Source organism: Hyperoodon ampullatus, assembly GCF_949752795.1.
Source record: "Hyperoodon ampullatus genome assembly, chromosome: 7".
In the NCBI taxonomy this organism is placed as follows: Eukaryota; Metazoa; Chordata; class Mammalia; order Artiodactyla; family Ziphiidae; genus Hyperoodon; species Hyperoodon ampullatus.
The window spans coordinates 19,821,915-19,834,572 of record NC_136920.1 but is presented as its reverse complement, the minus strand read 5'-3'; the positions used below and the strand labels follow the sequence as shown (position 1 = coordinate 19,834,572).

The 12,658-nt window shown below is 42.5% G+C and overlaps 1 protein-coding gene across 1 annotated transcript; it reads left to right on the top strand.

The window, feature by feature from the left end:
• Positions 1–10,946: 10,946 nt before the first annotated feature.
• Positions 10,947–12,155, top strand: LOC307055533 (E3 ubiquitin-protein ligase RNF113A-like; the record flags this gene model as incomplete). The annotated part of the gene is made up of 1 exon (XM_079707765.1): positions 10,947–12,155. One exon carries the CDS (start codon positions 10,947–10,949, stop codon positions 12,153–12,155), a length of 1,209 nt encoding a protein of 402 aa, XP_079563891.1.
• Positions 12,156–12,658: the final 503 nt, after the last annotated feature.

Here is a 12,658-nt window from a genome sequence, read left to right as displayed (position 1 = left end):
TCTGCTCATAACAAAGCTCCCTTAAGAATTCTTTCTGACACTCCCCCCCTCCTTGCTTCTGACCATCCTATCCCTGGAGGCTTTTTAGCACAGTAGTCCAGAAACCACAGCTGACACATGAAGTTGATCTCTCATAACTGTAATCATCAGAACAGTAGTAACATTTATTCATCATTTTACCACTGTGGACCAAGCACTGTGCTACATGTTTTACAATGATGGGTCCTCACCATGACTTTCAAAAGCAGGTATTAATAATTCCGTTTTATAAATGAGAAAATAAGACTGAGAGGTCAATGACTTGTCCAGCTTATCATAGCTGATGAGTAACCCAGGCAGAATTTAAAACAGAGCCATTCAAATCCCAGGCTCCTTCCTACACAAAGTATTTATCAATTATTTAATTTTTTTTAAGTTTCTTTATCTAATGTAACAGCAAATGCCTCTTTAGGGCTTCAGTTGCTCATCTGTCAAATTGAGCTATTGGACTGAATAAGGGCTCAATCTGAGACACAAGGATTCCCAAGTAACTTCAGCTCGCTCTCTCCCGAAGACATTTCCCCCACCGGGCAATCGTCTCCAAGTTCAGTGATACCCAATCGCTCAGAGAGCTTTGAATCCCACGGCTGGGACCCAGAACTTCTGATTTCCCTAGCCTGGGATGAGCTTAACCATGGGTGTTGCAGCCAGGACTGAGAACCACTCTCCTGACATGTTGACCTTCCTCCTTCTCCAATTCTTATCCTATCCCATGACACCCACAATTCCCCTGGTCTGCCTTTCCAAATCATGCTTCTCACTGGAACCAGAATGATCTTTCTGAAACAGATATGGCACAGCACTCCCTGTTTATACAACTTCACTAGCTCCCCAGAGATTACCAGGTAGAGTCCTTAAGATTCTCATGGGACCATTCCCAACCTGGCCCCAGACCACCCTTCCAGCATCTTCTGCAGCCACTCCAAACCAGCACCCACACACACACTGAACACTTGATATTTCCCAGTGTACTATGCGCCACCACACCACTCAGCCCAGCTCACCCTGTTTCCCCTTATTGGGAAGGCCCTCCCAACCCCCCATACCTACTCTACCTGTTCAGTCAGGCTTCAGATCCATTGCCCCTGTCCTGCCCTGCTTTCGCCTTCACACCTCCCTGCATCTTCCAAGGATTCTTTCCTCATTCCCTCAGGCAGAGCTTAGAATTCTGTTGTCCATGTTCTTATGTGTCTCATAGGCAGCTATTAAAGCCCAGACCATGCTGAATTATTGAGTACCGGTTTTGCTCACTCCTCTGAGACTGTGAGTTCCTTGAAAGCAGTGCCATGCTCACTGCTGTACCCCTACAGTAGAGTATGAGTCTAAAATACCCCGTCAGTATTTGTTGAATAATGACTGAATGAATGAATGGACAGAATCAAAGAACAATCAAACGCTGTGCTCAGGTTTCACCGAGAAAGATCCACACAGCTTCTTCCTCAGCCCAGCAAGGTCTCCTGGCTGACAACCACTTGCACTGAAATCAAATAGGGCAGAGCAGCAGCAAGAAGTGAAGAAAAAGTAGCCAAAGCCAGGACTTCTCCTCATGGCTGAAATCAGCGTTCTTACACCGGCAGCCCATACGTTAAACAAGTCCACAGAGCATTTTGTTTGACTCAGAAAGTGTTTTAAAAATTGGGAAATTTCGGGCTTCCCTGGTGGCGCAGTGGTTGCGAGTCCGCCTGCCGATGCAGGGGACGCGGGTTCGTGCCCCGGTCTGGGAAGATCCCACATGCCGCGGAGCGGCTGGGCCCGTGAGCCATGGCCGCTGAGCCTGCGCGTCCGGAGCCTGTGCTCCGCAACGGGAGAGGCCACAGCAGTGAGAAGCCCGCGTACCGCAAAAAAAAAAAAAAAAAAAAAAAAAATTGGGAAATTTCACCCAAAATCCAGCTCTACACTTACTCCTAGACTATCAGAGAATCAGACAACCCTCAACCTGCATTTCCACCAGGCTACAACGACTGGGGCTGGGTAGCTGCTGAGAAAGCCATAGTCCCTACCCGTCTCTATTGTCTTCACCCAGCTCACCACTCTGGATGTTTCCTGCCGTTTGCAACCACTGGTTTAAACAACCTGCTCAGTTTAAGGAGTTAAAATGCCTGTGTATGCTCACTCCAAGAACAAGAGAAAGGATCTTTTCAGCTCCATTTCTCTCCAGGCTAGGGAGTTTAATAAAACCCAGCAGACACTGCATGGATTTAGCCCTGAGAATGCCAGGGGCCAGGGCTGAGAAAGGAGACCAAGGTGGGGGAGGAGTGGGCCGCATGTGACACAAAGAGGCTATCTGGAAGTGTGACCCTCCGCTCCACTGGGCTGAGATAAGCTTCTCAGCGGGACTGTTTATGGGAGGTGAGGAAGGAGCTGGACACACATGGAGGAAACGGTCAGGCAGGAATTCCCAAGCAGGTCTGCTGGACTAGCAGCTTCTTGTGAAGCTTTAGCTCCACTCACTGGCTGGCTATAAATTGAGCTCCAGAAAATCAGCAAAACTCAGCGAAGCCTTCAGGCAGCCCCAAGGCACTGCTTGGAAGAGAATCTTCAGTTCATGCTTTCACGGAGCCCTTTGATGGGAGTAACAACTTGTGTTAGGAAGAGGGTCCGCAAAAGAAGAGGGTTAATATCTCCCACTCCCAACCATGCCTCGCCAGCGGTCCAGGTCACACTTTGTCTCCTTATCATCTTTCTCCTGCTTTGAGACTCCACCATCTAGGCGAGAAGGCAGCTCACTTCTTTTAAGTACCCACTACTCTTAGGCTCACAGGCAGACCTGCGTTTGAAGCTTATCTGATTTCAGATGGCCTTTTTTAGAAAAAAGCTATAAAATTATGAATATAAAGTAGACTCAGTGCCTTGAAAGGGCAAGTTCCTAGTTAATCCCCCTCTGGTCAGGGGTTTTCCATATGCTATCTCAGAAAACAGAGGCTGGGCTCTTATTCACCTAGCTGGCAGAGAACCAGCTAGGAGAATAACCTCTCTTTGCCTCAGTTTTCTGAGAAATGGGATAACACTAGAGCTCACTCAAACTGTTGTTGGGAGGACTGAGGTAATACATGTACATGGTATTTGTTTAATAAATGTGAGCTATTACTGTTACCTCATTTATCCTCACAACAGCCCTGTAAAGCAACCATTATTCTCTCGATTTTATAGGTAAGAGTGGGAAATCTCCCTCCTCCCCACCTGCTGCAGACTGCACCCAAGCCTGCCTTTGCTGGGTGGGATTCCAGAGTTCCTGGACCTTCTTTTATCTCCTCTACTGCAACCAGGACTGACTAACTGTCTTCTGCTCTGTGAGGGATGAGCTAGCTCACCTGAAAACCCAACCCAACCCTTCTGACAATAAGCTGTGACGTGTTCATAGGTGATAAGGTATAGCAGGTAACTAACTCCACTTTGGTAGACATTTCAGCAGGAGTCTTTCAAAAAGAAAGATTTACCCAAGAGATGGAATTTTCAGGGACCCAGGGATGGGTCCCTGAGAGGTACATGAATCACAAAGGAAGCCATGGTAGCAGGGAAAACATCCACTTGAAGTCTGATGACCTGCTAACCTTGTGACCTGTTCAAATCAGTTTACTTCTCATTTGTAAAATAGGAAGAATAAAAATAACATAGGATTATTGTGTAGCACAAATGAGGCTAATGTATATGAAAACGCTTTGGTTGCAGTAACGATAAAAAATAAAAATAACTTTTAAATATTTATAGTTGTTTTTATTTTTTTAATAAAAAATAACTGTACCAGAGTTCCCTGGAAGTCCAGTGATTAGGACTCTGCACTTCCACTGCATGGGGCGCAGGTTAGATCCCTGGTCAAGGAACTAAGATCCTATGTGCCGCACGGCGTGGCCAAAATAATAAATAATAAATAACTACACCACTCAACAGTTTTCTGAGTAGTTACTTCATGCCAGACAATAAGTGCTTCATATACATGAAGATTCACATTTAATGTGCCCAACTGCTCTCTTAAATACTATTATTTTGTCCTTTTTCAGATAAGGAAACTGACTGAGGCTAGGGAGCCTTTGACCAGTCTTAGATAGAGGAGCCAGTAATAAGTTTTGTGTTTTAGAGAAATTACTCTGTGTGACTGAATTAGTAAACGAATAAACGAATGAACGTTACCAAAGCCCATCTACCTAGGCTTTTCTTTTCTGCAAGCTAGGTGAATGTACTTTCCCACCCTCTCATATAATAATAAAAATAGGTAATTATATTACCTAATGGATAGTAGATTTTTACCGCAAGAGGTATGTAAATCAATTAACATTTTTGAGGGATTTCTATGTGCTATATGCTTTAGATTTATTATCATGCAAGTCTCATTACCCCCATTTTATAGATGAGGAAACTGAGGCTAAGAGATGAGAAGCAATTTACTTCAAACCACAAAGACATCAGTAAGGAGAAGTCTGTATTCGAACTCAGGCCTGTCTGACAACAAAGCCCATACTCTTGCCTCTACTCTATGGCCTACATTCTATGAATAAAAATATTTATTTTCTTTGAGCAAAGACTATCATTTTCAAAGCGAAGCCAATTACATAAATAGTCTAGCCATGTTTCAATACATGAGTTTTCCAAAGAAAACCAACATATTTTAACATACACTATTACCTCAGCATCCATACTAATTAAAAAAAGAAACTTGTCCATCATGTAAAGTTTCTTACTTAGAAAATAAAGCATACCTCATTAATAAGTGGTGCATATAAAAATAGTGGGTTTTTTTCCATTGACAATGGTTAACTGTAATTTCTATTTCCAAACCTGTGGATATTTGTTTTGCAATGTTTCCCAAGGATTCTAAAATCTTTGAAGAATTCTAATAACTCCTTGATAAATGCTTTATTGCAATGTTAAAAAAAAAAGAAAATATAGCATAAATGATTCAAGTGAGGGTGCATCTGAACTGGAAAAATTACCCCAAAGGATACTGCTGAATGCTGACAGGACCGCAGCCTCTGAGACTTCTCTAACAAATGTTTGTTTTGATGCTCACATTTCTTAAAAGCATGTAATCAAGGAGAATAAAAATAAAACCTTATCATCATTAGTAGGGGATAGTGGGAAAAGTCTTAAATCTGGAGACAAAAACAAATGAGTTCAAGCTCTTAATTACTGGGTAATGTGGGTCAAGACAGTGATCTTTTTTTAAGTGACGTATAGTTGATTTACAATATTATGTTAATTTCAGGTGTACTGCATAGCAATTCAGTATTTTTGCAGATTATACTCCATTATAGGTTATTACAAGATAATGGCTATAATTCTCTGTGCTATTCAGTATAACCTTGTTGCTTATCTATTTTACACACTGTTTCTGTTAAACCTATACCCCTAATTTGTCTCTCGTTCCCTCTCCCCTTTGGTAGCCACAAGTTTGTCTCCTATATCTGTGAGAGACAGTGATCTTTCTTGAATCTCAGTTTGCTCACATGTAAATTGGGAATAATAATACTTACATCACAGAAGGCAACGAGAAGGCTGTTTGAAAAGCATAATCCCCTATTCTATTCTATCCTCTTGTGTCTCCCTCCCTCCCACCCTCCCTATCCCACCCCTCTAGGTGGTGACAAAGCACCGAGCTGATCTCCCGATGCTATGCGACTGCTTCCCACTAGCTATCTATTTTACGTTTGGTACTGTATATATGTCCATGCCACTCTCTCACTTTGTCACAGCTTACCCTTCCCCCTCCCCATATCCTTAAGTCCATTCTCTAGTAGGTCTGTGTCTTTATTCCCGTCTTACCCCTAGGTTCTTCATGACCTTTTTTTTTTCCCTTAGATTCCATATATATGTGTTAGCATACGGTGGATGGACCTAGAGTCTGTCATACAGAGTGAAGTAAGTCAGGAAGGGAAGCAACTTTCTTTTGCAGGCACATTATTTGCAACCCTGCCAGTCACATATCAAAGTACGGAACAACCTAAGTGCCTTCCGTTTCCCTCCCAATATGCATGGGAGCTCACATTATGTCCTGGTGAGCTGTGAGCAAAAAGACGTAGAATATATCCCTAATTGCTATTTGCTTGGATTATTTTGAAAGTGGTCAGAGGGCTTTCTACTTTGCTGAGTGCTGTATGAAACACATCCAAATTTTCACTGAATGTTTAAACGTTTGGTCCACATTCAAGTGTTTGACAGCTAGTTGAGTTTTTTTCAAACCAAAAGAAGATAAAAGGCCCCTCACTTCCTGCTGAATACTGAGGAGGGAATTGTTTGACTAATTTAATACTGTCTAGGGTAAAGGAACTCAAATCTGGTCCAATTTAGAAAATATTCTGATTTTTAAATATAAGAATGATCAGTGTTTTGTTTGTTTTATATGGGGTCTGGGGAAGTAATGTGACTGGAGACTATATTCATTAAAATTATGCAAATAATAAATATCTGATCATATATATCACTTTGAAGGGAACATTAAAATGGCACATTTCCTATTGTCTGTTTGGACTGAAGCCTCCAAACTAAGAATAATAGATGTCAATTACACTCACACTGTAGAACAAGGGGCTAGGTTTGCAAAGGTGATGGTCCAAAACAAGGCTTGCAATAGGCCCGATGAGGTTGATTGGCCAATTGAGGAGTGATTAGGAAAACTTTGGTGAATCCCAGGCAATTTCCAAGCATGGGGGAGCCTCAGAAGAAGCATTTAGAGAGCTTGGCACTGGCCCCTGGGATCTGGGATAACACAGAGACAGTTATGGGAAACATGCCTGAAAAAGTCTAAAAGCGAGAGTTTGGTCAGCCTAATGGCAGAGTGGAGAGTAGTTGAGACTGTATGAAAAATGATTACACTCCTAGAGTTGAGTGACACAGTGAACCTGCCTCCTGCTGCAGGCTGCCTGCTGTCTCCACCAGCCCTGAGTCTCCTGGAAAAGGACCACTTGGGGGTGAAGGTAAGCCCAGCAGAAAGAAGCTGAATGTGAACTGGCAGAGGTCAGGGCTTGGAAGTAGAGGGGTAGGGGAGATCATTAACCTCCAGCAAGAGAAGCACTGTGGGCAACAAAGAAATTGCAGGTACATTACAGAAACCTCCCAGGAAAGGGATAACCTCATCCCTCCTCTACCTGCAACCCTGGAGGAGCCAGAGGTGGCACATTCAGCGGAAGAGAGGAAAGAGAAAAGCTATGTGGAGAAGCAGATGATCACACCCCTCCCTTAAAGCAGGTTTGAAGCCTGCCTTAGGCCTTGGCTAAGGTAATGAGAGAATTTTATAATTGGATGAAAATGTGGAGTTCTGATACTAGACTGAACCTTACATTTCATAACCTAAAAGAGACAGACATTTATTCATTCTAAGAGGAATCAGAAAACTCATGCACCCTAGCCAAGATTTCATCCTGAATCTAGGAAAAAATGACTTAATGGAGCAAGTTTAACAGAAAGTGATAAGAAAGAATAAATTTGCTTTCTGCTTGTACCTCACTGAGTCCAGCTGCCAAAATACATTAGTTATAAATGTCTTGCTTTAAAAAAACAAAATGAAATAAGACAATAACAAAATATTACTCTGAGGATAAAGCCCCAAATCCTCACATGGCATGTGTTTGTGTATCTGGCCCCTGCAAAGCTTTTGAATTTCACTTCATGCCACTCTCTACCACAGTAGCTCCAGCCACATGGCTTTCTCAAAATGCTTTAGAAATACAAGCAGCTTATCACCTCAGGTACACACTCTACCCTCAACCTTGGAATTGTTTGCCTCCTCTCATCTTCACCTCCCTAATTCCTCCTTGTTCTTAGAATGCTCTGGTTGTAAGCAACAGACACCAGCAGAAACTTAAGCAGGAAATGAATTTATTGGAAAGGTAGGAGGTAGCTCACACAATCAAAGACTATTAAAAAAATAATTACTTTGGGACTCCCCTGGTGGTGCAGTGGATAAGACCCCACGCTCCCAATGCAAGGGGCCTGGGTTTGATCCCTGATCAGGGAACTAGATCCCAAGTGCATGCCAAAACTAAGAGTTTGCATGCTGCAACTAAGGAGCTGGCGAGCTGCAACTAAGGAGCCCAAGAGCCGCAACTAAGGAGCCCGCATGCCACAACTAAGACCTGGTGCAACCAAATAAATAAATTAATTTTAAAAATAATAATTACTTTAAAGACACAGCTGGAAAATAACAGAAGCCAAGGAAGCCTAAGCAATTAAGATGGTAGGAAATGATGGGCAGTCTATTCTGGAAAAGGGATCATCCTCAGCTTTTTGTTTTGTTTTGTTTTGCTGGAGAGTCACCCCTAGGTTGGGACATGTGCCCACCCCTAACTAGGGGAGGGCAGAGTGTTTGGGTACAATAACGGAACAGAAATTTCTCCAAAGAAAATCAGGACACAATTTACACAATAAGGGTAGGCAGGCAACACAACTGAAATCCACTTCGTTTAAGGACCATTCAATGTTTCTTCCCCTGCCAGTTAGTAGCCACAGACTCTTAAGCAGGCTATTTATAGTATCTGTGTCTCAGTTTATTAATCTTGAGATAGTATAAGTATCTGCCTCATAGATTAGTGGTGAAGATTAAATTAATGAATATATGTAACCCACTGAGCAAAGTGCTAGCACATAGTGTTAGCTAATATTATTTTTTAGAAAAATTTTCCATAACCTCCCTAGTCTCTGCCAGGTCAGTCCATTATATTCTCCCATCCCATCTTGTATTTCTCCTTTGAGTACTTATCATAAGCAAACTTGTAGAATTATTTCTGTAATTTTTACTTAAATGTGTGTATCCCACTAACCTCATAAGGGCAGAAGAAACATTTATCTTTTTCACCTTGTATTCTCAATGCGTAGTGCATAGCATAGTGTATTAGGCTGACTAATAGCTCCCAAAGATAACCAGGTCCTAATCCCTGGAAGCTGTGAATGTTACCTTAAATGGCAAAAGCAACTCCAAAGATGTGATTAAGTTAAGGATCTTGAGATGGGAAGATTATCCTGGATATATGGGTGGGGCCTAAATATAATCACAAATGTCCTTATAAGAGGAAGGCAAGGGGAGATTTGACTACAGAATATGAGAAGGCAATGTGACATCAAAAGCAAGAAGTTGGAATAATGCAAGGAAGAGCTCACAAGCCAAGGAATGCAGGCAGCTTTCAGAAGCTAGAAAAGACGAGGGAACACATTCTCTAGAGCTTCCAGAAGGAACCAGCCCTGCCAACACCTTGACTTTAGCCCAGTGAAACTGATTCTGGACTTCTGGCTTCCAGAAATATAAGAGAATATATTTATATTGCGTTAAGCCACCAAGTTTGTGGTAATTTGTTAGGGTAGCCATAGGAACTAACACTCAGGCACTCAAAAAGTATTTATTGAAAAATAAATGAGACTTAGAAAATGAACAAAAAAAGTATCAATCAAAGCCAGCATAGAAGCTGATGTACAAGACTAATCTTCATGACAAACATAAGACTGAACAACTTATTTTGGTCCACACATCTAATATTTAATTATAGGTACATCAGTTAAATACTGAATATCCTTGTACTTGTCAAGGTTTTTAGCTGAAAATTGAAGACGTTATCATTAACTGGGAATGATAGGGGCCAGGAATTTATTCAAAGGGTAGCATATGTCTCAGACTCACCAGGATGATTGAAGAACCAGGTTCAAGGCCAGCCATGTATGGTGTGCATTGCAACACAGCAGCCCTGTTGAAGATCTGCAGCCAGAAGCAACATACAAAACATGCCACATCATTGGTCTGGGGAAGACACCATTGGCTCTTCCACCAAACACAGCATTGTATTACCAAGCACTGACTGCCACCATTATTACTGCAGTTTCTGATCTTCCTGTAGCACTGCAGCCAGAGAGTTCCTCAAGAGTCCTAAATTGCAGTAAAGGCTAGGAAAGTAAGGACTGGGCATTTTCAGCTTCTGTAGTAGGAGGCATCTCAACGTCTCAACAAGATTCAGAATGGGAACAGGGAGATTCCCCAAACATAAGAAGAAATGGGTCAGATGATGGGTAACCATAAGGGAAAGATAAATACATACTACAGTCTCACATCCAAAGCTTACAGTGAACTGATTTTCGAGCATCAGACTTGAACATGAATTCACAAAACCAGAATGTGCAGTCATGCATCTAATGACCTCCTGTGTTCGATCACTTCTAAATTCAAATTAAAGCAGGTAACAGAATACAGAAGATATTGAGGTTAAATACATCAATCTCTAATTTGATCATTAAATGAAATGAAAGTGCCTTAAGGAATTTTAAAAGACTGATTTCCTTGGTCAGATCACCAAATGGCATGAAGAAATGCCTGGTTTAATCTATCACATTGTCCCATTAGATTTAATTAAAGCTGTATCAACTACCTGCCAAAAAAATAAGTAATACCTTATTTGGGGCAACCAAATAACTAGAGTTTGGGGTAAATATTAGATGTCATTATAATAAAGGGAGAATAAAAATCCCAGACCTTAGATTATCAGAGTCTACCACTTAAAATAGCCATACAACTAGTATTTTGCCTTCTTCTGTATCAGGCAATGTGCTAAGCACTGGGATTTTTTTTTTTTTTTTTTTTAATGATTAAGGAGGAATCCCTGAAAGAATTTATATTCTGCAGAGGAGTTAAGGAATAAAGACATGTAAATAAACTAATTATAATAAGTTGTAACAGGTGTTCTAACAGATGTGCTATGGGTTGAATTGAGCCCACCCCGCCCCGCGCAAATTTATATGTTGAAGCCCTAGCTCCCATTACTTCCGAATGCGACCTGATTTGGAAATGGGATCATTGCTGATGTAATTAGTTAAGATGAGATCAAACTGGAGTAGGATGGGTCCCTAATTCAATATGACTGCTGTCCTGATATAAAGAACACCATGTGAAAAGACAGACAAACACACAGGGATAAAGCCATGTGAACACTGGAGTTATGCTACCACAAGTCAAAGAACTACAGCCACTCGTGCTCCCGCAGTGTCCATGGACACTCCTTTTTCCGCAACCGATTTTGCACCCACTCGCGACGGAGCGCACTACGTGCAGTGACGTGAAGAAGCCCCGCGCCACCCAGCAGGCCACAGCCGTTTGGGAGCCCGAGACTCTTAAAACGGTAGAGCAACTTTTTCCAGGAAAGATGACAGACCAGATGTGCACCTTTCTTTTCAAAAAGCCTGGGCGAAAAGGGGCTACAGGTCTCAGAAAGCGCCCGATCTGCCACCAAGAGTCCGGAGACGACAGCAGCAGCAGTGACGAAGGCAGCGCTGTGGTTAGCCGGGAAAAGAAGCGGGAGACCCACAATCCGATGATACAGAAGACCCCTGGCGGTGGTAAACAGAAGGCAACTTACGGTGACCAGAGTAGCCAGGAGGAGGAGAACGAGCCCGAGAGTCTCGGCGCGGTCTATAAGTCCACTCGCTCAGGGAAACCCGTGGGGCCAGAGGATATGGGTGCGACTGCTGTCTACGAGCTAGACACAGGGAAGGAGCGTGACGCACAAGCCATCTTTGAGCGCAGCCAGAAGATCCAGGAGGAGCTGAGGCACAAGGAAGATGACAAGATCTATCGGGGAATCAATAATTATCAGAAGTACATGAAGCCCAAGGATACATCTATGGGCAATGCTTCCTCCAAGATGGTGAGGAAAGGCCCCATCCAGGCTCCCGAGCATCTGCGTGCCACCGTGCGCTGGGATTACCAGCCCGACATTTGTAAGGACTACAAGGAGACTGGCTTTTGCGGCTTTGGAGACAGCTGCAAATTCCTCCACGACCGTTCAGATTACAAACATGGCTGGCAGATCGAACGTGAGCTTGACGAGGGTCGCTATGGTGTCCATGAGGATGAAAACTATGAAGTGGGAAGCAATGAGGAGGAAATACCGTTCAAGTGTTTCATCTGTCACCAGACCTTCCAAAACCCAGTTGTCACCAAGTGCAGGCATTATTTCTGCGAGAGCTGTGCGCTGCAGCATTTCTGCACCATCCTGCGCTGCTATGTCTGTGACCAGCAGACCAATGGCATCTTCAATCCAGCGAAAGAATTGACTGCTAAACTAAAGAAGCACAGAGCTGCAGAAGAGGGTGGTGCTTCTGATTTCCCAGAAGACCCCGATGAGGGTCCAATTCCCATTACTACTTAATTTTCCCATTATTCTCAAATCTCAAAATAAATGTTGTTTTGGTGGGGGGGAAACAAGTCCTTCCTTAGTGCCTTCAGAGAGGGCATGGCCTTGTCAGCACCTTAATCTGTCTTCCTGCCTACAGAACTGTGAGATAATAAATTTCTATTGTTCTGGGCCACTCAGTTGTTGGTACTTTGTTATGACAGTCCTGAATCCACTGAAGTTGCAGCATAGAATATCAATATACAAAAATCAGTCACATTTTTATACACTAACAATGAACTATCAGAAAGAGACATTGAGCAAACAATCCCATTTGAAATATGATCAATAGAATAAAATACTTAGGAATAAATTCAACCAAAATGGTGAAAGATCTGTACACTGAAAACAATAAGACATTAATAAAAGTAGTTGAAGATGACACAAATAAGTGGAAAGATATTCCATGCTCAAGGATCAGAAGAATTATTATTGTTAAAACCTCCATACCACCTAAAGTGATCCACAGATTCTATGCA